This window comes from Poecilia reticulata, chromosome 10 (assembly GCF_904066995.2).
Source record: "Poecilia reticulata chromosome 10, P_reticulata-male-v2, whole genome shotgun sequence".
Lineage (NCBI taxonomy): Eukaryota > Metazoa > Chordata > Actinopteri > Cyprinodontiformes > Poeciliidae > Poecilia > Poecilia reticulata.
Genome location: NC_088839.1, coordinates 19,901,700 through 19,927,893, shown reverse-complemented (window position 1 = coordinate 19,927,893; position 26,194 = coordinate 19,901,700). Strand labels below are relative to the sequence as shown.

The following is a 26,194-nucleotide window of genomic DNA, read 5'->3' as shown; positions in this document are numbered from 1 at the left end:
AGACAGGCTGTTTGGCCTATAAGAGGTCAGCTGGCAAGGGCAGCTGTGTTATTATTCCACAGGACAGGCATTAGGATTGGTTTTACTCTTGTGTCAATCTACCTGTTTGTGTGCGTGTCTGTGTGTTGTTTGGGAGGAGGCAAAACTCGTCTTGGCAGTACAATAATTGCCTTGTGTGTTGTTAGGACTGAGTAATATACCAATGTTGTTAAGCCTTCCTCAGATATACTGTGGTATTTGGTGTTAATTAATAAGCCATGGGATCTTATTGCTGCGTGTTAGGTATTTCAGATATCTTTTGAAAGGTGCAAAAAATCTATTTTATTGCTATCAGAGATATGACTTGATTTAAACAGTAACCAGTAAAAGGCTCATACTACTACCTTAAAGCTATTTCGTCAATTTTTCTAAGTGTTATAGGCAAAGTGTGAACTTCATTTGGTCTGATCAGAACTCTCTCAAAGTGTCCATTCACACCATCCTTTCAATCGAACTATAGTTCATTTGCCTAGAAAGTCCGGTTCATTTGGAAAGGTGTGAATGTATAATTTAACTCTGATGCAGACCAAAAAACAAAGTCTGGTTCACATTAAACCCTCGGTCTCGGTTTGGTTGAAGTGAACTCTGGTGCAGTTCAAATGGATATGTGAATACCAAGAAAACTAGAGATCTCTTCAATGACAGGAAATGAACTATGAACCAGGGAATTCTGGGTAAATACAACAAAAACAAACATGCGAGTCCAGCACTAGTGGGAAAAATGACTTGTGGTTTTTGACTAAAGACATAAAATAAATCCTACAACTGCTAAAATTTGACGCTACTCCATTTTTGTTTACATTTCATAAAGAAGACAGTTATCGTCTTCCGAGTTTTTTGTGTTGTTTCCTTTGTTAGTTCTTTGTGCAGCGCCCCTGCAGGTGAGGAGGTGAACAGGTTTCTCAACTGATGGATTCATCTAACAGAGTGCAGTGTGAAGGCAAATCCAACCAAATGAAAATGTAAGAAATGTTGCAACTTTTGTCTCCAAGCGAACCAAGTCTACGGACTTTCAGGTGTGAAAACTCCAAGACTAGGAGTGAACAACATAGTCTCAAAAATCGGCTATTATATTTAAAGAAAATATTTTTAAAAAGAGATACAACCCAATTAACTGACAATTCAGAAAAAGAAAAAATTCCCTCTGGCTGCATTATTAAGATGTTAAAATCTAATTATTTAGTGACATTTAACTTGAACTTAATTAACTTTTGTAGGGTAAATGCTTGCTCAGAAAAAGGAAAAAAATACAGGTATAGTAAGGAAAAAGTACACTTAAAATGTTTTGTTTGGTTTTATGTATTATTTACATAACAATAGTTTGTGAGTAGTGTGCAAAGGAGTGGGTGTGATCAGCGCATACACAAGCTGATGGCGCTAAGACCCTCCTCCTGGATCTGATTAGTTGGTTCTGACCGGGACCACACAAAGTAGGCAGAGGAGCGTGATTTTTTTTTTTCACTGATTATCTGTGAAGTGTCCAAACATAATTACAGTTTTTATAAAAGTTACCTACTGCAGCTTTAAGTGTCATGATTTTATTGTCAGAATATACTCCCATACGATTATTGGAGCAAGTTGTGAGCGCAACATTTCAGAGCTTCTGTTTTTAAAATTGGCTGCACTCCCTGCAGGTTTGGAGAATTACATTTTTCATCCTGAAATGTAAACACGTGATTTCAGGTTTTTTTAGTGCGTAGCCGGCATGAAATTTACAGAAGAAGGTTTAAAGGTAGTATTTTTATTTATTTTTTTTGCACCAGGGTATGTGGAATAATGTATCAAAGCCCAAATCTTGTGCCTGCTCTCGTGTGTTTAGTTGGCGTTGGGTTGAGGGCTGAATGCACCAGCCAGGTAAACATATCGCCAATTATCACCTCACAGCCCCCCTGCCTCCCGTCCTCCTCAGTCCAGCATCTGCGAGAGATAACACCTAAACTGATCAGCCGTCTGTTTGTTGGCTGTTCACTGCTCTAAAGAAGCCAAAACACTAATAATTTTCACCTTTTTCCCGCGTCCATCTATGCATCACATCTTTTTAATGTGCTCAAAATTCACCTCTTTCCAGTTTTCATCCTCTCTCTTCGCTTGCTCCCTTTTTTCCACTTGATCCGCTCCCAAACTCATTTCTCTTTCTCCAGCTGTGTGTCTGTCTCACCCTTTGTTTTGTTGTTGTTTGTCTCCTCCAATCTCTCCTTTTCCTGGAACACTGCGCTTCAGCGGCCAGGAACATTGATGTGATATTTTCAGTGGTAATGAAGGATAAATAATGAATGCTGTTCTTTTAATATGGAAATCAGTTTGACACTTCTTAAAAGATTTTCTTTCACTGTCTTGTAATATAAATTAAAATTCATGACTAATTTATTCTGTTGAGGTCTGTTGGTGGCATTAGTTGTTGCCAATTACGGCTGATTGTTGGTTGTTTAGGTGGCCCATTTGCATGTGACGAGGTCAGTGGAGTATGAACAACAAGTGTCCTTTGACACTGCGGTGGGGTTTCTGTGGGCTTCGCCTCTCCTGCTGCTTTAATTAAGGCGATATTAGAGAAAGTCGTTTAGAGGAAAGATCACAGATACATGGATATTGCAGGAATAAATTTAAATGCATCGTGTACAGCTTCGGTGTCACAATTTCCTGTTTTTGTAACATTTAACATTGCTTTAAAGTACAGTTGTGGAAAAATGAGGACATTGTATGAGAGAAATTTTAACATGCTTGGATGTATGAATATTTTATATAAATTTTAATATTGAATAATTTAATCTATACAGATTCTTAGCATTTTGAAGGAGGCTTGCCCTCGTTATCTAACCTGGTTTGGTCCAGACTGTTGAAGTGAGAGTGAACACAGATTAGCTATCTGAAGCCTTACAAAAGAAGATTGTTGCAGCGTATGAGTCTGGTAAGGATTTATGGAGATCTCTAACAATTTGAAATCAGTCATTACACTGTAAAGAAAACAGTTTACAAAACAACCACCAACATGCGCAGGTTTGGCTGCGTCTTCCCCCCTAGAGCACAGTGCAAGACATTAAGAGATATTCAGAAACACTAAAATGTTTTAGTGTCCAAAGCACAATCAAAAAGAGATGGTGCAAGTTTAAGTTTTAAGATCAAGAACAACACAGACTTGACTGAAATTTGCAAGAGTGAACATGAACAAAGAGTTTTTTTGGACATCTCAATCAATATCAGTTGAATAGAAAACCTAGCGGTGGTGATTATGATCATTATGATAAACATTGCAGGCACAACAGCAGTTATAGTGAATGTTACTTTTTTCACTTTTCTCTCTTATCTGTACTTTCATCACCCTGTTGCCCCTAGCATTTTGGAGACTGTATCCAACTGGATAAATATTACATTAGAATGAAAAATGTAAGTTCACAACACTTGGAATATATTTGAAAATTCACGCCCTGTTACTGCGATGGCGATATCTTGTATTCTCGACAGTGTGAACCACAAGGAGGACATGTTTTGCTTAACCCAATTCCTCCATTACAGGAAAACATGGCAGCAGCCCTTTCTTTCTTATGTCTCAGCCATGAGTTTCTGGTTAAGTGATAACAAGACAGCTTAACTTTGTCACATTAATGACTTTTCTTCTGGCTACTCTTCCTTACATGGGGAAATGCATAATAGTTACCTCGTCGACAAGATGGTGGAAACCTTAAGTTTACGCAATATAGATTCTGTCTACTAATGTGATTATTTATGAAGATTCCTTGGCTACATTTTATGCAATTTTATTTTTGTTTTGGTCATTTGTAATAAATAAACATCTGTCATAAAACATTAATACAAATTGACCGAAGAGGTGCAAGCCGAAACTTTATCAATTGTGAAACCAGTTCTAAACTCATATTTTCAGAACAAAGACATCATAAGTGCTTTTGTCAGTATTCAATTTGCAGCTTGGAGTTACAATACAAAAAAAATTATTCTAGTACCGACCTAATCAGAAATATTTACATTTTGTCTTCAGTAAGCTTCCTGTAAAATACACAGCAGTTCGTGATTGTTGGTGTGAAACAGTTAAAGGGGTATGAATAATTCTGCGAGGCGGGGTAGTTATTGGTGTTAAGCCCTCCTAGTGTGACGGGGCATTAATATGTGTGTGTGTTTCAGCATTGGTGAAATACAACCTAATTTCTTCTCTCAGCATGTTGCAAATTGGTGCCTAAAGCTGCATGTGCAAAGCCACCGGACTGTTACATCTGCCATCGACACTGCTGTCACTTCCCATTAGACCCATTTTCAAATATTTCCAACGTCAAGCTATAGTTTCACATAGTTGTTATGAATTCATGACTGCGTCTGCTTGTTTGTCTTGTTATAAAAGATGAGGATGATGAAATCCACTGGTAGAGAATATATGATCAGACACGCAGCTCTCCAACGGTTTTGTTCTTCGAAAGGTGAGTGCAACAGCAGAAGTTCAAGCATCTAAATTTTGTAATTATTATGTCAACCTTGAAAAAGAATAACATGCATCTCTGAAATCTTTCAGAGGCTGTGAATAAAGGGTTAGAGAACAATATGTTCTCCTTTTGGCAAGCAGAAATGCCTCTTTCAAAGCTCATTTTAAGACAGACAAAGGTTAATGCTATGCAGTAGTTTGCACTTAGTTGCTCTTCAGTCATTTGCTTCCATAAAAAGTCAGATTCCTAAGAAGTCATAGTTCATTTTTCTCTAAATATCTTCACAAAATGTATCAAAGTCATTCCGCTGCTGTTCAGATGACCTGAAATCTGTTCAAGCAAAAACTAGAGATGCAACTTTAGAGTTTATTTTAGTGGCCAATTTCCGATTTTCAGTTTTCAAAAACCTTGAGCTGCAGAAATTTATTTATTTTCAAGAGCTATAAGTAGCTATAAAAGTAGCAAATGAAAATATTTTTTCAAAGCTTTGTGTTGTCAGCGATCTTTAATATTTTATATTAAGTGCAGCGGGGACGTCCCTTCCTGTGTGGGAGAGCAGTTGCTTTGAAATCAGAGATTTTCTATTATTTTGACTTCAGAGTTGATGATTTAAAAGAGCTTTAGCATATTGGGAATTAACACAACTAGTATCTAAATGGTTGCCTTATCATATTCTAGATATAAAACCTTACAGTAACTCTCCAAATACAGCATAATAAGCATAAATTGAGATCTTAAAAGGATAAATCATGGTGACTCTATTGCATCCTGTTCAGTCTTCCTATTATTTGATGAAAGTCTTGCTCTTTCTTTCGTTTTTGCAGCCAGACCACATATATTGTAATGAATATAGTCTGATTTTTAATTCCATCTTACATTGCTGTCCTTCTTTTGATTTTAACATTGTTTGGTAACATTATCCACACCAGAAAATCTTGTTCCAGTAATCTGGTTGAGCTTGATAAAGCATACTGATTAAAAGACTGATCCTGTTGAAAATGAGTCAGTTCTCACCACTAGCTGATTTCTCTGTCCTTCTCTTGTTTAAGCTGAAAGTCATAAATCCATTACACCTTTATTTTCCAAGGTCTCATCTGGTTAAAATACACAGATGATTCAGTACATTTCACCCTCTGCTGTATTTCATTCAGGAAAATCTTTGCCCTGTCAGGTCATGGACACATTTGGAGTCTGATGATGATTTAGGTTCTGTCCTCTAAAAGCTCGATCCGGTCAGGATTCATGGACTTTTCAGGCCTGTTGACACGTCGCTGCTGTTTACTCGACCCCCTTCCTCAGTCCATTCTTCAGCTGGGGGGATGTTTAGGAATGCCTTTGGTATGGAGACTGCAAGAATGGCCTGCTATGCACAATGTCAGGCAGAATCCCTCTGGTCTCCCAGCTAAAAAAATGCAGCTTTACCAAGATGATCAATCTTGCTAATTATTCTGTCTGCAGATTTATTGTTGTGATTTTTTTTGTTTGTTTGTTTAATTTCCGGCTGTGTGTGACATTGCAAAAACAAATCTGCTGAAATATTTCCATTTTCTGTTCAGTTTAGGCATCTAAATATTGTATGAGGAGAAATGGATTTTAATTTAGCCATTGTTGCTTTCTGCAGCACGAGCAGATGGACCTCATAGTTACAGTTCTGGGAACGTGATAGATAATATCGATGCTCTCGGTCGCAGGCCGACCTTCAGTACTAATATACCTGCATATTTTCCTGCGGTGAGGGAGCGCCGCTGGTGCAGCTTCACATCAAACGCATCTTTCATTTGCACTCCCTCTTCACTCATGAATTCTTCCTTCATATTTCCGGCTGCATCGAAGTGACAGAGCACTGTCTCAGTCGACCCAGTGGTATGCAGAACTCCTGCTGGGCTATTACACCGGCTCCCACAGAGGCAGAAGTTGCCACAGCCAGTAAAATAAACCAACGCGCTCTGCCCTCGGTGGAGGCAGTCAGACGATAGCTTTCCTGCATTAGTGAGGTGGGAGTTGAGGAGAGGCTGATGGGATGAATTAGTATTTATTAACTGTAGTGAAACATTTCAGGCTGTTTTCAGAGACTGAGTGAGCACCGTTTATTCGACCCCCACTCTTCTCATCTTCGTTTGACTCGAAGCAGTCCAAGTTAAACATAAGATCCTCAAAGAGACTTTCAGCTAAATCCACACAGGGTGACTCATGTACGAGCAAACAGGGCGGCTGCGGAGTCAAAATGACCTCATTTGCTGCTAAATGGACAGGATGTGCTGGCTGCAGTTTGTAGAAGGAATTAAAAAATCATCACGAACACTGCTATAATATGCACCTATGCCACATGAGAGGCTGCCGTGATGATTTTTACTGCAGGAATGATTTAGTTCAGCTGCTCAGCACTACCTTAAAATACTTTCCCCTAAGAAGATACTCTGAGGTTATCATTTTGATGTTTCGGCATTTGTTTTGGGCTTATTTTTTTTCCTTTTGTTTATAGCTAAACACCCTGAGTGGTATTATTGACACACCAATGAGAACTGTTAATAGCTGCTTCACACAGGAAACTGGTGAAAGCTGTCAATCCCACAGAGACGGCTGCAGCACAAACCACCAGAGCTGATTGCAACCACTTAAGACGGCCAGCCTCCAGAGAGTCCTGTCAGTATTAAACGTGTTGTACTCCTATATCACATCACGTAATCAATGTACAGTGCACAGGAGGTCAGAGGTCAACCGGCTGGACTATTTCAAGATTTTTAAACATATGTGGAAGATTTCTGTCAAAATATTAAAATAAGGAAAAATTACAAGCCAAGAATACATGATTTTGTTGACAGAAAAATCACAATTTACATTGTACCAGCTTTAAAGTAACAATATTATAGAATATTTAGATCAAAGGACCTTTGGGGATTAATGTTACATTTAATCTGATGACCTCACAATCTGTCATTACTAATATTTTATTGTCATATTGCCCATTCCTCTATAGAAAAGTAAATACTCTGATATATTGCAGATGAAATATATTCAAAATGTGTTGCTCCAAAATAAAAATAAACAGACAAATACATAAACTCCCTGTTAAACATCCTAAAAGTGACCAAGAGGTGTAAGCACTCAATGCAGCATCTCCTCAAGCACAAATCAGCGTAGCATTAAATCAGTCAAAATCAGCTTAGGTTGAATTTGCTGCAATTATAAATACATAGTACCCATGTAGTGGCTGTTATTCCAATGATTAATTACTCTAAAAGTTAGTTCTTGCTTTGTTGAATTGGATGTTGGGACCTCAAGTTGTGATATTTTTTTCTGTACCAGAAACTGAGAGGTTTGGTAAGCACTACAATCAGTAAGATACAAAAATGGCTGGTGTAATTCTTAAAAGGAGAGTATTTAAAATGTAAAAAGCATGTGAGCAGTTTAAAGTATGGATCACTAGGTAGGGGCAAAATGTGATATTATTTGCTTTGTAAAGCAAAAAAAGAGAAGCTGGAACAGACCTGGACCTTATGAGGTAAAGTTATCTAAGATTTAACTGAAGCAGACACACATAATTCAGGGAAGCAGGGAGGTCTAATGGGTGAGAGCAGTCTTGGCCCAGATCTCGTTGATAAAACTAATCACCTTATATCAGTATTGGCAAAACTAACCCAGATACAAGGGAAGGAATTCAGCTGTCTCAGTGAGGAGGGCAGCACACCATTTAGCCTCACAGCCCTCCCATTTATCATCCCTTTTAGAGAACACTTTTTCATATTTGACCCCTTTGTGAGTTTTATGTGTGAGTGAACTTAGTTTTCTGCAATATCAATAAAGTATTCATAACGTTCACATCCACATTTTGTCACAGAAAAACTACAAACTTCAGTGTTTTATTGGGATTTTATGTGATAGACTAGCAAAGTTAATGGTGTTTGGTTGCCTTATGAATAAGTATCTTTGCTCCCCTTTACTTCATTGCCCCTAAATAAATTAATTGTACCTAATTGCTTTTAGAGATCATCTAATAGAAAGGCAGAGTCTATTATAAGTACAGCTGTTCTCTGAAGTCCTCAGAGGTTTGTTAGAGAACATTGAGAACAAATATCAAAACCAAGGACTACAGCAGGCAGATGATGGATAACGCTATGGAGAAGTTTAGAGCAGAGCTAGGTTATAAAACACTTTAAGCTTTGAACACCTTCACCTCACTTCAGGGTTACTACAAGCCACACCGAGCTGTTTTCTGCGCCAAAGCAGTTTGATTGACAACAGTCTGCATTCATTGATTGCGCTGTGATTTATGTCACTGCAAACTCAAACAGCGTCTCAACCAACGCAGTGGACCGGCGGAGAGCTGCTCAGTATGGAAGAGCAGTTAAAGAGTTTTAACATTTATAATTTTGAGTTTACTCTTGAGGAGCTGTAGGAGCACATGCGTCAAAGTTTGCAGCTAAATCGCTGTGATCTAGCAACGCTGCAAGGAACGCATCTCTATGAAGAACAGAAGCTCAATGAACAAGTGAGAAACTGTGGCTCTGGTCAACAATCTGTCGGAGCCACAGTTTAAAGGTGACCGGTGGGAAATAATGGAACTACATGATGTTACTTTGGCATGATGTGCATTTTACTCTGTTTGGGTTTTTTTTTTTGTTTTTTTTTATCAGTAAACTTCTTGTATAGATACTGGTTTACATCTCCTGGCTGCATTACCTAAATCCAAAAGATTTCTACGATATAGACAGATTTGTAAATGTAGCAAAAAATACTCGCCTCATCTGATCTGTTTTTATGTTTTGGACCAGCAATACATTTCTATAAGACAAAATGAAATATTTGGGTTTAGTTGAGTTAATCGATGTTCTCCATTGCTGAATGTCGCTGCTAACATCATCATCGGAGAACCAACCACAGCTCCTGCTTTCACGCCCACAATGGTGAGAAACAGACGCTAATGGAGACTCTCCAAACTGAACTGTAACCAGTTAGAGGAAGACTTGATGATGTGCAAGCGGCTTTAGAGACCTGTCTCTTCTCTGAAACAGCTTTAAGATACCAAAGCATATGTGGAATGAGATCTGGCCCAATAAGACCAAAGTAGAACATTTTACCCCATACATAAGCTGCTGTGTGGCAGAAAACTACCACTGGCTATAGCGGATAGCTGGGTATGTCGTCAATGTACCCAGTTTTTCTTCAGCGGGAAGGGAAGTTGATTAGAGTTGATCTGAGTTGGATAAACAGAAGCAGCTCTCACCAGGAAAACAAGATTCGACATACAGCCAGAGTTACAATGGAATGGGTTATAGCTAAGCTTTTATTCTTGCCTTAAATCGGCCCAGTCAGTACAGTCATAAATCTAGCTGACGATACTTGATGTTTGCAGACGCTTTTTATTCATTAGTCTATCACATAAGATTACAATAAAACACCCTGAAGATCTGGGCTGTAACATTACAAAATAGATAAAAGGGGTCACTCGATGCGTCTAGTTCAGAGAATCTTCACAGATGGTGTCAGTGATCTTCTCTCTCTTATGAATCTGTATCTCAGTAGTGATGGACTGTAGGGCCGCTCCAGAGAGAGTGGAGAACCAAATCCTTTGTCTTCTGACATTTCCAGCAGTCTGCTTCAAGACGAAGCCTTCAGTGAACACAAGCCTTCTTTGTCGACTGTCACCACCAATAAAGTCTGCCTGGTGTTTTGCCAAAAATAGATTGCTTGGAGCCCTAGAAGATGGATCCTGCTATAATTTTGACTTGTGGATTGGTAGAAAAGTTTGTTAGATGTGAGGCGTTGTAGATCCTGCATGGCTCGGTGGGATCCTGTTGTTATTTCAGCTTGTGCCGCCTCAGCATGGAAGTGGCACATCTGATTTCAGGTCAGCTCTGTGGCCCTGATTTAAGCGGATCAATTCATCAAGCTGCACAAACAATGCATTAATCAGGTTATGTGAACATGCAGGCATGAGTAGTTTATGACAGGGGTTATCAGCACTATTTGCTCAAGGGCCAATATTTTTCACAGCAGACAGTGTGGCGAACATCCTTTGATGAGCCTGTCTGTTTTATTGAATCCGTTTCACTCTGACGGTGTTGTCATGTTTCCTTTGCTCTTATTTTCCATGAAAAATGATTAAAAACACTGGAGGTACACGGGGAAATTTTCCTTTGAACATTCTGGATACATTTTCAATTTAAGTGCAGAACCTTTTATATTCAATCTCAAACGCGGTTCGCGCTTAAAATTGTCTTCACACTCAAATATTCTCAGCTCTTCCTCAAAGCTATTTTTCTTCACTCAGATTTAATCCTTTCTGCACAAAATGTCTCTCCTTCTATTTGCTTCTTTCTTCCACTCAAACCTCCCTGCAAAGGTTAAACCATTACCTCAGGTCTGCTCGGCGTCTTGGAACAAAGTGGAAACTCTGCCTGGTAACCGTCCCGGCCAATAGGATCACAGCGTGTCGTCGCTGCCTTCTTTTAGGGTTCTCCTGTTTTAGATTCCCTCAGTTGATTTCAGTCTTGACTTTAAATAAAAATGGCTTCTCTTGAATTCTGGTAGAATACGTCCTCCATACAAACACAACTTAAGAGGGAACAATAAAACAAAAATGGCATCAAAGTTTATGTTTGAAGGCAGCAGCGCATGAAGTAAAGCTGCATTTGTTTTGACAGAAGCCAGGACACAATAAAGATTTTTGTTTGCTTTAGAGCTTTAGGTTAATCTTCCCCAAACATAAGATGGACGTATTTTATTTTAGCCAATCCAGAAAGCTCAGAAAAATAAAAAATTTACTAAAATCAGGCTTGGCAAGCCCAGTCGTTCGACCCAAACAGCTTTTCAACCAAATTTTCTCAATGTTTTAATAAAAGTCAGTGTCATATTTTCTGTCTTCTCAAGAGAACTCTGCTGAGGGCTGGTTTAGTCGAGCAAATGCCGTTTTTAGAAAACATTTGGTTAAACCGGCCTCAGAAGAAATTGAATTTACATTCTTTGATTTATGTTAGATGTCTCTGTAGCTTCTCTGCATGGACCAGATCCTTGTTTACAATGTAAAAGTTAATGTTGTAAATGCATCAGACACATGTTAATTTGGAAACAGTTAATTTTGGTATAGAAAAATATTTCTTTTGTACACTAAAGTACACTAAATGTTATTTTGTCTACTGTTTTACCAAGCAGGCGAGTGAAACTAGTAGATTATAAATATTATTATTGAATAAATGAGGGTTTAATTCTGCCCTATTTATTTGTCTCTTTTGCTCTCTAGTATCTCACGTTAGCGTGAGAGGAATTTTTTTTGGTTGGTTCATCTTTACCTTGTGTCTTGTTTAAGCTTCATTACATAAAAATGTTCTTGATTTTAAAAATCTATGAAAAATTCAGGCTTTTGGCTCCTCTTCAGCTCCTACTTGTTGAATAATGGCAGGATTTTTCTGTAAAAGAAGAATTGTGTCGTGCATTTGAAGCATCAGCATATAAAGGCCAACTTTGTTCATGTTGAGGCCAGAACTTGCTCATGAATATTATCTGTTTGAGAGCATAATTCATTCACTGCAGTCATAATTCTGCTCTGAGCGGTGATACAACTGACTCATTCATCAGATTGTGCGTATTCTAGGAAAAACTTAATACTTCAAGGGCCGAATTGGATGAGTTTGTGCACTGGCATCTGCCTGGGGACCAGTTTAGTATCACTGCTTCATGCTCACATATCTAAAAGATGTAATTAAAATCCAAATCTTTATCTGCATAGAAGCTGCAGTATATAACTTTTACGGAAATTAGTTAAAACTGTCACCATGTCCTGACAGTAGAATGTGAGACTGATAATCTGTGAAAGGATCAATCTCCTCCTCCACCCAGAACTACTATTCCCAGTCAGAAACAACCAATCAGAACCAGGAGAAAGATCTTTGTGCTATCAGTAATCCTCGTGTATGCGCTGCTCAATGATGGTTAAACGACATTACTATTGCAGGAAAACTGTTTATCCTCTGTCATTGATGGATTTGCTAAAACCAGAGCATTCCTGGCAGACTTTGTTGTGTTGAACTAGCTGTAACGTAGCAGGAGGATGTGAGCAGCATGTATGATTGGTGGAGCTAAGACCCTCCTCCTGACTCTTGATTGGTTGTTTCTGACCAAGATGTGTGTTTATGTTGCTGACAGCAGGAGCTTGATTAATTTTACAGATTGTGTCTCATCTTATATACTGTCACAAATCAGTGATAGTTTTAACAAATATGTAAAAAAACAAAACAAAAAAAACTATTAAAAAAAAAAAGTTAAATACTGCAGCTTTAACATGCCTGTTTTTGTTTGCTTTTTAATGAGATTATTCCAGTGAATAATGTCCAGTTGGAGCTGGTATACTCTGATAAACCATCGCTCAGTAATACGTTTATCTACTGTGTGTGTGTGTTACTTCAAATGAAAAAAGAAACAAAAGTGTGCTTAATTCCCTTTTATTTTACTTTTGTCTCTGCTTTTCGTGTATTTTCCTCTTCCTCCCAGCTGAATATTCTTACATCTGCTGCTTCCCCTCATCTCTCCTTCTCTCCCTCTTATCACACTTTCTGTTTCACAGTCGGGCTGCGTCAAAGTTGCCGTGTCCAAATACACACAGAAACACACAGAAAACTCAGCCTGAGAAGTTACACACTCTCATCGACATGCAGTGTTTCACACACACACACACACACACACACACACACACACACACACACACACACGCACACGCGTACGTACACACACACACACACACATCGGAGCTTGTTTTGGTGGACCCTGAGGAGGGTAGCCAGTGTTCAGAGCTCGTCTGTCACGCCCCCGCTCCTGTGCTTCGCTCACTGTGCAGCCTTAGTTTGACACGGCACAGCATGACGAGGCACACCACGGCTCGGCACTGCATGCAAGATGCCAACTTAACACAATAACGTTGAGATAACATCAGACCCCTGCCTGGAGCTACTCGCACACCGCTGTAACAGCTGGTCTGTATACAGTCAGACAGAGACGAGCACTGCGGGCCGACATGCTGAGCTGTGACATATGGATGGGTGTTACAGGACTATTTTCACCAAGAGCTGACAAGTTTCCCAATGCAGTGACAGCGCCGCTACTGACAGATGTGTTTTATTCTTGGCTAATTACGAATTGTTTACACCACACTCTGACTTTAGATCTTTTTCAGCACAAAAGCAGAGTCTTTAACATCTTGGCACAGAGCAGATGCTGCGGATGATTAAAAAACACTGGATGGCTGGTTAACTTTTTGATGCAATTTAAAGTCAATCCAATGCAAACCGTTTACAGAACTAACCTCTGTGTTGCAATTTAACAACACAGCAGAGGTGACATGTCGTGACCTCACTGGTCGGTGATTAAGGCTGAACAGACACTTCACAGTAACACTCGGATGGCTGCTGAAGAGTTGAGAGAGAGAAAAGCTGCAACATGTTTGACTTGTCGTTCTCCAGCCTCCTGCTACGGTGGCTCAGGAGGTTAAAGTTCATTCTGTAGTGGATGGGTTGTCCGTTCGAGCTCCATCTCTGTTGTTGTCCTTGGGCAGGACATTTTACCCACCTCGCCTTCTGGTCAGAGAGCTACAGGTAATGCTACGCTGTAGCTTACCACCATCAGCGTGTGGATGCCTGAATGCAGTGTGAAGCGCTTTCCAGAGGCCTGCCAGTGAAACCTTCATTTGATCCATGTGCGTTGAACTGAGGAATGAACAAAAACGTGCATGAAACCTGTCCTCCAGGACCAACTTTGGACAGCTTTCTAAAGAAACCCAGACACCTACTGTGGCTACGTTCACACAGCAGGCAAATGTAACCCACATCTGTTTATGGATTTTTGATTTTCTCCATATCTGACTTTTTCATGGATGTCTGAAAAAATCTGAATATGCGTACGATTGTTTTAAAGCAGTCTGAAAGGTCATGTCACATTTTTTCCAACTCTTACATCATCGATACGAGACATTCTGCCTCAGAAGAATCCAGATGCAGCCAATACAGACATAAACAATGGCTGAAAATTATATCTGTGAAAGAAGTGCGTGTCAGTGAAGTGTGTTATATCACAATCCCACCACTTCTCTACATAAGTTAATACTCCACAGAAGGTCATCACTATTAGTTATACCTTCTTTCATCTTGTTTAGCTTTTGTGGCAGTGCTGTCAGCTCTCAATAACATTAAAATTGATCCATAGATGCCAACGTCCATTGTAACTTCTGTGAACAATTCGCTGCTGTGCGACATCTGCGGGGATTTTTTTTGTGCGCTTGCAGGTTGCTTTGGAGTCGTTAACCAATTTATTGAGTATAAACGACCACGCGAGAAAAATCTGAATTGAGCGTTTAGACCTGCTGTGTGAACGTAGCAATTCTTCGTACTAATAATGCACGTGGTGACAGTGGACAGGAAACACTCCTTTCCAGGCTTACATTTCCAACAATGGGTCTTATTTTACTTTCTACAAAACCATGAATTGAAAAACTAATGGAAAACTAAAACAGTCAACTTGAATTGCAGATGACGGTATGATATTTTCTCAAGCAAATAGATCAGAATTTGAAGTGCAAGAAATTGGATTGTTACCATTTTAAAGTTGTTTCAAACACTGGGATAGGAATGGAGTAGGTTTAAAATACGGAGAAGCCACCAGTCCTCCACAGAGCTTCCTAGCTACAGTAGGTTCGACTCCCAGCACATCGATTTCTCTGGCTGCCTGGCAGAGATAACGGCAAGCAGTGCTTCAAAATCCTAAAAAAAATTATAAGAATAATAAAAAAATTGTTCAGACGTTTGTGAATGTATTCATAAATTGTCTTCCTGAAGGTGATTTGTTGTGATGTTTCTGTTTAGAACAAGATTGTGTCAATCAGTGAAGCTGTCGTCTATTCTCATATTTTGTTTTCAGTCTTCCCTTTATCCAAAATATCAATAGTACCTTTCTTACTGCTGCTTCAGTCATGTGAAACCGCAAAAAAAAACATCCTTCAATCAGTTGTTTCCAATATTGATAAAACAAATGCTATGAAAACAAGTAATTTAGAACATTTTTAATAAATTGCTAGTGCTCTTGCTGCAGGAGTGGTCTTTTTCCCCCCACTTTTTTTTTTTTTGCTAAACAAACGGCCTGAAACACAATTTTCCAAGGACATCATTTCCAGGCTCTTTCATCCCTCAATTTCCTTTCATCTCTGCCCTGCTGAGGACACAAAACACACAAAAATACTGCAGAGGTTCCTCATTATGCTGAGTTAGAAAAACATTACAAATCAAATTGGATTCTGCAATTTTTTCAGCACTGTGTTCAATTGTGATTGCTACTTATACACAATCTGAGCACAATCCAATCATATCACAGGACGATTTGCGTTAATTAAAAGAGTTGGTAAAACTTAGTGAGTTTTAATCACTAAATAACTAAAAAAAAATTAGTTAAATGGATGGGTAAATATTGGATCTAAATGTGGGAACTTGGATGATAAAACTGCTTAGTCTAAGTCTGTGAGAGTATTGACTTTATAGGATGCAAGGAATTCAACTTCCAACTTGAAGCGTAATTGGCTCTGCTGTAAAATTGCTTTTGCTGCTTCATTGCCCTTCTGGAAATGAACACAGTCACGGCCTTTAGATGTGGCGGGGATCAGAAATAGACGCTCATTTCTAAGTGTTATGTAGATTTATGATAATTTAATTAATAATGGCTAATTGACCAAAAACTCAGATCAGCTGAGTCTTTAATAACACATTAAATCAAGTAATTACCGAAGGCAGGAACCCTGAAATCCATTCAAGACCCTCGCGTACAAAGAGCGATGTGGTTCGACTTGAGCAGGAGTCTTTAGATGACACAAACTCCCAGCCATCCCAACAAATGCATACATCATCCAGGTCCAATTCCCACTAAGCAGGGGCTCCGGTGAACATGCCCGCTGGACTTGAAACAAAGGTTGAGCTCCTGTAAGCAGTCAGATTTCAGCGGATTCACAGAAGCAGACCAGCTGCCTGAGTCTCCCATTGTCTGTTTGCAGTGGACGGAGCCATCCACCGGGCTGCGGGTCCGCTGCTCAAGAACGAGTGTGCTTCGCTCCACGGCTGCGAGACGGGGGAGGCCAAGATCACCTGTGGCTACGGCCTCCCGGCAAAGTGTGAGTGTAAAGTGTCATGAGTGTTTGCATAGCTCTCAGCAGCTTGGGTGAGGCGGCTCGGTGTGGTGCTGCTGGACCACATCCAGGTGTGAATGTGTGGGAAAGGGTGACAATGATGCAAGGTGGCTGCAGCAGAGAGGAATCTGCACAGTTCAATTTCCTGTAAAGACGCAAGAAGAGCAGAGAATGTTTTCAGAAAGCAGAGTTTAGGGTTTATTTGATGTCGAAATTAGGCTTGAGATTCATACGGTATGATTAATCTGAGTTAAAATATCACAGTGTCATTATAGTTTACACAAAATGTAAACCAATATGGTCAAATTTATTTTATTTTATTCATTTTTTACAAGAAGAATTACTCCATGTTTTAGCTTTCACAGCTATAATAATGTTTTATTTATTGTAGTTATAATTTATAACATTATAATTTAAATCAGCTTTTAAGATCCTGATATACTAACATTTTGTTGTTCTGCTCTTTATCGTGTAATTGTAGCAAGCTAATGTTATCTGTTCAGTTAGCTGGGCCATCTGCTCCGGCAGAAGCTTATTGGTGATTGTAGCTGTACAACTGTAGTAAAACTATAACTTTGTTCAACACTTTAATGAACTGGGCAATCTTAACTAATCTTTCTCTGGACCAAAGATGTGAATTGAGACCCAATTAGGAAAATTTTTAGTCTTATTATTCTGAGAAGAATCAGAACATTTAAAACCCAGACTTTTTTCTTCAAATATAACAATATAAACTGGAAACTGAACTCAAACCTCTAAACTGCACCAGGTTTCTGTTGTCACTTCACGTGAGTCTGACAGGAAAATATTAAGCCAAATTATAAGAAAGACAGAAATTATACAGAACTGCTGCTGAATTCAACTGCATGGACCAGATTCTTGTTTACAATGTTAAATATATTATTGTTTGTTTGGAAACACAGTTTATTTTGGTATACAATAATATTTTAGTTGTAAAAAAAAAAGTCAAACAGAGAATGAAGCTGCAGGTTTCTCTGTGATCAGATAAGTAGCAAAACTAGCAGCACTGATATTATCTTCTTTTTTGTAATTAGCAAGTTTAAACAGAAACAAGATTTTATTGAAGAAGGAAACCAAACCTGTACTTTAAGAGAGCTACAATTAAAAAGCAACACTAAGGGCAACATTTCTGTCAAAATTTCACTTAATTAGGTAAAAATGAGCTTTGAGCCATTTGAGTGCAGACAGCAGGTGAGAATCAAACCGATGTAAGCGAGCTGGCACTTTCCTTTTTGAGTAGGATAACTGTTTCACAGAATGTTGTTAAAAAGTGTTTCATAAGAAGGATTAACGAGACGGGCCCTGAACTGTGAACATGAATAATTCAGTTTTAATGATGTGAACAGAACCTGGAACCGGTTCCTGATTGAGAGGAACTGGCACAAAACTGGTGTTGCTTCTTCAGTTTTCACACCATCTCTACCGTTTTCTTATTATTTATTTATTCTTTATCATCAGAAATGTTTCCAAACAGATTAAACTGTTTTTGCTGTAAGTGTGGACGAAGTGTAGCAGCCTTCTTTCAGTGAGCTGACCACCAGTGCACAGCAGCAGGTGGGGGATGGGCTCCACACAGCTGATTGCTTTAACCTGCTGTTTAAACTCACTTTACAAAGTGTTTTTCTTTACAGTTGAAGTGGATCATTTTCAGCACCAACAGGCTGCATTACATTTACCACAATAACACGCTCTATCCATTTGTATCTCAGTAAATGGCTCTCAAAATAAATATGAATGGCATCTCTCCAAAGTGTGTAGAAAATGATAGAAGTGAAGCATCTACATGATGGTAAATATTTTACTGGGTGCTTTAGTGAAAGAGGAAACACCTCTTTCAATTTTCCTTATGGGACTGCAAATAGGAAAAGTTTTAGACTTAAAAAAACTGTCAAATGTAATATTTGTCTCTTCATTTATCTGCTAATTAAAAATGCTGACGTCCCCGTTGGGTCTTGTGTTGCTCACCCTTAAATATTTGGTCACTGAATATATGACTTTGCCTAAAGGTGGTTTAAATTACATTTCATTTAGATTAAATTAAAGAAAGATAATCAAATTATCAATGTTTAAATCAATTGAATTATATCTTTAGTCAGTCACTGGTCCAACTTGGCATCTTGTCTGCTTGCAAATCTTAAAGCTACATTATTATTTTAAATATCATCAATAAAACGACTTTAAGGTAAGGTAACTTTATTTATGTATCACATTTTCAGCAACAAGGCAGTTCAAAGTGCTTTACATGAACTAGAAGGAATTACAAACAAAACAATAAAACAAAGGAAAGAGCAAAAAGGTGTTGGTTCTCCATGTTTGGTAAGATTGGTGAACTAAATGTTAAGTTAAAAGAAAAGGGAGTCATGTCCAAATGAAACTTATATTTTCAATAAAACCATTGTAATCCCCATTGTGATTTAAGTGAACCATGCAATGCTTGCTGCTAACACGCATCCAGCAGCTGGTTTATCTATATTTCATCAGAATGGAGGCATCTTGGTACAAATATCTCAGTAAAATGGCTGAACTGCTGATCAAATGGAACAACTAAATTCAGTACAATCAGACCAATAAAGAAACACTTAAAAACTGCTGTGTTTTACAGACTGTCTCTCTGAGTTGCTGTAAATATTTGATGCTGAGGACATAAAACAGAAGTAGCCTAAGAGAATAGCCATGTTCGTAGATCATGTTCAGTTAAATTGTGCCTCTCAGAGGTTTTGGCTCAATAGTAAAGGAGAAATGGTCCACTGCAATAAGAAATATATTAATAATTTAGCCAATTAAATCATTATCTTACTATTTTCATTCCTCAGAAAATTATTGATTGTTCATTCTGCTGTTATGCACCTACAAAACTTGTTTTAAGCCTCATAATCTAGACTTAACTTACTTGTGTTTGCTTTAGGTAGATCCATCCATTAATTGTTTATATCTTGAAGGGTCAAAGGGGAACTTTTGACATGATCCAGTTAATCTACCGGTCATTTTAGGACTGGAGGAAGTCAGAGTACCCAGAGAGAACCCAGGGGTTCGGCGAGAGAACGAAGCCCTGAAATAAGTCGAAAACAAAAACAGAAAAACAATCATCTGGAGCCAGACATGAGTTCATCCAATAAGTCAAATATTTCTTTACAGGAGGGATTTTATGCAAAAGCAACTTTTTTGAGCAGAGGGGAGAATTGCTCCATTATGTTTCCACATTGAAATCAAGTCATGCATGTGGAAAGCTGTTGCTGATCCCAATCTGAATTACAAAACAGGGTGTAAAAATAATGTAAATATAACTTTTGATGCAGCTTTATGTTTTTTTTCCTTACATTCTAAAAGCTGCTAAACAATTATAAGAACTCTTTAATTTCTTTAATGCTGTGGAAAGCTTTCCCATTAAATATCAGGAAGGTAAAAATAACTTCTAGCTTGCCAATTTGTGTTAAAATGTCAATAAAATAAACTTTGTTTTCTAATTGAGAGCAATATAGTTCATCTTTTGAACTAGTTCTTGTTAACTTGTTTAGCTCTGACTCAGAGTTGAACCAGAGGACAGAGTGATCTCCATCAGGAGCAGCAATAAGCTTCAGTCAAATTTTCATATGCCTAATTTAGACTTTTGTAGTAGAAATCAGCGAGAACTGATCCCGTATCAGCTTAAAGAAGAGCGCCCCATTTCTCATTTGCAGTTTAAATTGAATTGTAGGATAGAAAGAGGGGGAGGGCCAGTGTTGGATCACTCTAGAAATGTGATTCAGCTTTATTGTAATATTGTACCCCTGCTTCACAGTGAGTGGTAGTTTTAACACAGGACAACGGCATCAAGCCTTTTACTCCTCATAAAAAATACCAAACAATAAATAGTGATAAGGATATCAGCCATTTAGACTCTGAATAGCAGGATTATTTTTCCTAATTAGACACTGAAAGCAGAAGTGCGCTGATTCTCATCTCAGACTTCAAAGTTTGTTTCACAGCTTCAGGGCAGTGCTGCTTAGTATGTAGAGAAAATTCAATAAAACCATTTGTGGCTTCAGAGAGCTGCACAAAATCTGATAAAATCGCCCCGAGTAATGACATCATTTGAGTCAGCATTAGATGCAGCAGACGAGGAAAAAAAACTCAGCTGTGGGATTGTAAAGAATGATGGCGCTAATAGGTATTGCAATAATGCGGGAGCCAAGTTTGTACAGTGTTATGGCCACCCAGGTGTGTGTGTGTGTGTGTGTGCGTGCGTGTGTGTGTGTGTGTGTGCGTGTGTGTGTGTGTGTGTGTGTAGGTATGAGTGCAGCGGAGATGAAAGCAACAAGGAAGCTGTGTAATATCAGCGTCTGGTCCCATGGAGAGTTTATATTCACAGTAGAGGAGACAAAAAGGAGCGAGAGAATAGCTGATAAAGGCGAGCTTAAGGCAGAAAGGAGAACATGAGTAGAAGTGAGAGATAAGGGGGGAGCGGTGCAGAGGAGAAACGAAGCAGCAGCAGCAGCAACATCGTGGGGGAGAGCAGGGATGAGAGGGAAGCTCAATACAGGGGGGAATTATGGGGAGATGGGTTCTTACACTTCCTGTTCCTCTTTGTTGGTTAGCTTGTGTAACTTTCAGAGACTTAGCTGTAGTTTGTGTGTCTGTGAAATGATGCTGCTGCTGCTGCTGATCACTGTGCGCCTTTGTCTGGCTCCAGTCTGCTACTTCAGCGTGTGCGTGTTGCGCGTACAGTAAGGACGGTGGCGTATCAGTGGAGACGGCGAGAGCAGCCTGTCAGGTCCTATCACTCTGGTACCTGTAACTCTGTCAGCATGAGATCTGGATGACTGACAGCTTTCTGACTCACCGACTGACTGCGTGTGGGTGTCTGCACGAGCCTCTCTGCAGCGCGCTCATGTGTGCACGACCATTACCCAGCATGTGGCGTGAAGGCTGGCTCTTCCTCCTAGCAGACAAAATATTAAGTCCCGAGAATAATTCAACATCCGTCTGCTTCAGTGCTTAAACACTCACAACAGGGTTTGATTACCTCTCTGCAGGTGGGGGGAGAGAAAGGCAAGACAGCAGCAAGAGAAGGAGGGATAACAAAGCTAGCAAGGAAACCAAAGCGTGAGCGAAGCAGAGCCCTGGAAAAGGGCGAGAAATGAAATGAAACTCGACAGGAGAGGGGTGGATTGGCTGAGAGACGGGTCCAATCTCATGGACTGGCACTTTGATCTTGATTTGTACGGGCTTGCCACCAGATGTTGGATTTCAAGAGCGTCTGACTCACAAGTTGCCAGATATCCAGGGGACGAGCTGTCAGCCCTCCACACAGACCGTCCATGATGATCCTGCCGCCACTTAGCCAGCAGCATCACTTTATCGTAACCTAGCAACACCCAAAGTTCGCATGCAGGGTCGGGATGTTTACAAATGACAGCTCAAACATTTCAGCTGCACCCATTTGTGTTTTAGACAACATAAACGGCTGCTTCTCGATACGTGTAATCAGTAATTCAAAAGGTAAAACTGCTAAATCACACAGAGGGATATATTTCAGAGTTTATATAAGATTAGTTTGATGTTTGTAGCTTAAATGAAAATGCTGTTTATTTATATAGCACCAATTTACAACACATGTAATCAACAAAGAATAATTTCAATTCAGTCATACATGCATTCCAATTGATCCGAGTTATCAAAACAAGCTTATTATTCAAATTATTTTAATAAATTTAGATCTAAGGAAACGTTTTTCTGCAACAGCAGATTGCATCGAGTCTTCGGCTTCAGTGTTAAAGTACATTTACTCTACTAGACAATCTTATTTTATTGGCCTTACCTGTCTGTTTAACTTTCTGAAAAAAAAACAAAATGTTGGGTTTTATTGGCTCTAAGCCATAATAATCAGAATTTTACCTAAATATAATCAGCTTAAAATCTATCGCTCATTTTTGTGATGATCCTCTATATGAATTTTCAATAAAACTGATGAAATTAGTGAACTCCTCTTTGCTGTTCTGATTAATTGAGAAGCACCTGTAAGGGAGGTTAAGTTGTTGTTCGGCTTGTTGCTCACCTTTCTGCCTGATGGCTGCCACAGATCGCTCACGCGCACAGGAGAACCGCTCTGTGTGTTTGGCAGTTGTCAAACAAGGGAACATCGGCCAACTCGTTGTTAACCGAGCACACCAGAGCTCACCTGTGTACCGATAAGCCTCTAACCCTGCCAACTAGCTCCCAGCTGGCCGTGTTCCCCTGCTAAACGTCCTGAGATGCAGCACTGCTGAGGAAAAATGTAGGAAGGGGGGTCAAGAGAGAACGGAGGAGGTCAGAACCATAAATGTTTTTGCTTTCCAGTTAAAACAGCACTCTATGCAGAACCTCTTATTCTTATCCCTACGGGTCTTTTGCTTGCTTTTCTATTTTAAATATTAGCTGCAAAACTCACCAGGTCTTCACTTCTCTACACGAACAGGCACGAGGCAGAAATGTTAACTGAAGCTGCCATTCAGACTTTCACTGTTTAACAAGTACAGAAAAATCCAACTTAATATTTCAAAACTTTGACGAAGCTCATTTTTTAGTACGTTTTGGTTATTTTGATGAAATTCCTGATGCATTGTGCACGTTTGAAAGGGTTGTACTTTAATGACCTTCCGTTTCAAATCAAAGTCAGAACAAAATAGAAAGACAAAAGAGTGACGGCAAAGAGATTTTTTAATGAATAAAATATGCAAACTGGCACCAAAACTACAAGAAGAATTTCAGTAGATGGACAGATCAGAGATTAACACAAACAGCCCGTCACATGCAGAGCTTGCATGGCGTGGTCCGTTTTCAGTGATAACCTGGTGACAATAAACGAGAATTGAGTTGTAATACTACTGATAAAATTCAGTTTCCTTCCTGTCATTGTTCTCAGCTTTGCCTCCCATCTGAACCCGTCTTCCGTTCTGATCTGGATCTCTGCAGCAGTCCTGGTTCTGTTCTCCGTGTTATCATAACTAATGAGGCAGCGGCGTCAGATCAGCTCAGGTTCTCCAAACCTCCGCCAGCCGGGCCACTTGGGGAGAGACACAGAAACTTTCACTTCCTCGCTGTGATGCCACCTTCAAAGTCGTCAGCCGTTTTTAGCAGGCGCTTGTTTAAACTTCTCCAGCAGGTGCTGAGCGGCATTAACATTCATGAGGAGAAGTGAAGAATTTAAAACCGACATTGGCTCGTTTAACTCTCTCTTTAGGCTACGAATGCCGCGGATAGAAATGTCTGCCTATGAACGTGTGAAGTCCTCATCAGCTAATCTGAGCCCGTCTTTTCTGCTGTTTGGCGCTCGGCAGCCGGCGCCATGCGGTTCTTGCAGAAAAAGACCAAATCAGGCTGCTGCAGCTGAAGATTGATTCAAGAGTTGGGAATCAACCAAACTGATGAAGACACAGTCTTTAGCTGAAGGATATTGAGAGTTGTGAGTGGAGAGAGGAGCGGTTGTCAATACTGCCTTTGAGTTCATCACTCAGCCGAACTCATCCGATGCCTTCCCAAAGAAGGTAATCATGTGTGCGCGCTCTGCGGCTGCTTGGGCTTTCTTTACGTTACCACAGAACATAGAGGAATATTCAAACTTTAATGATGAGGACAGATAGTAGTTATGGCAGCTTGAGGATCTCTGTGAAACTATAAACAAGCACTCAGATTGGGTTTATTGCATTTTCATATCGTCTTTTGTGCTCCAGTGTCGCTCATTCTCAGGTGGGTTTCGTCTCAGTCCCCTCCATCTGCTTCTCCAGCTCTCTCCGCCCGTAGGGTCCGGCTTTTAGCACAGCCGAATTCCCAATGATATGTTCTCATTTATGTATTTTCCTGTTTCTGTTGTCGGAAAACATAACGAGTGCGAAATGACACAAATGTGACCCATTAAGGCTTTAACGTTAACCAAGCATCACTTGAGAGCTCTTTCCCGCCTTCTGCTCTGCGCTGCTTGGTTTTATGGGCACCACAGCAGCCCGACAGAAATTACCGTTAGTATAGTTAAAAACAACAGCTGTGGTTTGATTTGGGCTTTATTTAAATGTGAAATGATCACTCAGAGGAAGTTAAAAACCAAACAGTGTCTTTGTAAGGTCTTCCTTCGCTGCCCTGTAGCAGAACATGCAGCGCTGCTCCTGTCGGCAGCTCGTCTCAAAAGCAGTAGGTGCTTCTAAACTGAGCAGTTTTCTTTTTGCATTCATGCTGCAGAGAGAAATGCCAGACCACATGTCGGAGCTGAAATGAAACTGCATTTCAATTCCTGTGTCACGTAGAGCCTGATTGAAGGCCACACTTTGCTTTTTTGATCTGTTCCGTTTAAACTGGTTTTTGTTGAGATGCACCAGAAAAGTCAGCTGGTGACGAGAGTTGGACTTGACAAACCCTGATTGGTGATCAGCTAGAAGCTAAAAATCAAATCTTTTTTCCAACTCCAGCTCACACTGTTAACACTCTTCGGCGTGGAAGTTGTATGGAGATAACTCGTCTGTTTCTAATATTAGTGAAGTAAAAGAAAAGAGGAAACACAAAAGCTCATCATGATGATATATTAAACAGGAGACGATTCAGAAAAGGAAAAGGCACTTATGCTGCTCATTTTGTTTAAAAACAGAAAGTACTTTTTGCCGAGCGATTTGCTGAAGCTGAGAAAGTTTGAGCTTCTCAGGTCTGATTCTAATGGGAAACATGTTGATTCAAGGTGTGGCTCGGTTTTAATGTTTCACCTCTAACACCGTGTCACTGCTTCACTCTTAGCAATTAGCATGTGAGAATAAGTTTGGATATTATGAAAGGGATGAGAATATCACACAGAAAGTTGCGGCCCAGTAAAGATGTTGTATGTTGTGCTCAAATCAGAGCTGCGGGGTGTTTGTTTCATATTCATTTATTTATTTATGCCATTTTATGTTTTATTCTCCTGTAATTTTAACCTAAAATATTCGTAGTTGTCTGCTAACATTGTTGCTGTTTTTATGGCCTGTGATAAAATATTTACTGTAAAAAAAATAACTGCTGACAAGAGAGTAAATGTTTGATCACTTTCACTTTTTAGTCTACCCAGGAAGATTTGTTATTCATATTCAGATTTATAAACATATGAGAAAATGTGCCTCACTTTAGTGTATGAATATATTGACATTATAGAAAAAATTCATATTTATTTAAATATTTGTCCTATTTAAAAAAAATGCTGAAAGTGTCTCTTACACACAAACAGGAGTCAGTGTTTATTTAGTGGAAAACCATATTTGTTTGCAGTTCATTAGCAAAAACAGTGATCTGTGATATTTGTGTTACAATCGGACCGTCTTGAATCTTCCCGGCCCGGAGAGCTATCTGCAAATTAATGTGGTGTAAACATCTATTGCATTTGTTGAGCCACTCTATTTTTACTACAATAAATTAGACTCAAATTGTTCCCCTCTGCTACATTGTGCCACACATTCGAGTTTGCAGCAGATTTCTTCTGGCACACGTGTGTCAAACTCGAGGCCCGTGGGCCAAATCTGGCCCGCCGTAGCTTTTTATGTGGCCCTCTAGATTCTACACTAAACACTAAGAGTGCTTGAAT

At 39.4% G+C, this 26,194-nt stretch overlaps 1 protein-coding gene across 4 annotated transcripts in view; it reads left to right on the top strand.

The window, feature by feature from the left end:
* Positions 1–26,194, top strand: part of macrod1 (mono-ADP ribosylhydrolase 1) — a 173,488-nt gene that overhangs the window by 103,741 nt on the left and 43,553 nt on the right. For 3 of the 4 annotated variants that reach the window (XM_081611610.1, XM_008420435.3, XM_008420436.3), the window contains one exon: positions 16,489–16,605. The exons of the other annotated variant lie outside the window; for it this stretch is intronic. In XM_081611610.1, coding sequence (XP_081467736.1) covers positions 16,489–16,605 — 117 coding nt within the window. The remainder of the gene's footprint in view (positions 1–16,488; positions 16,606–26,194) is intronic. 4 annotated transcript variants of the gene reach the window in all.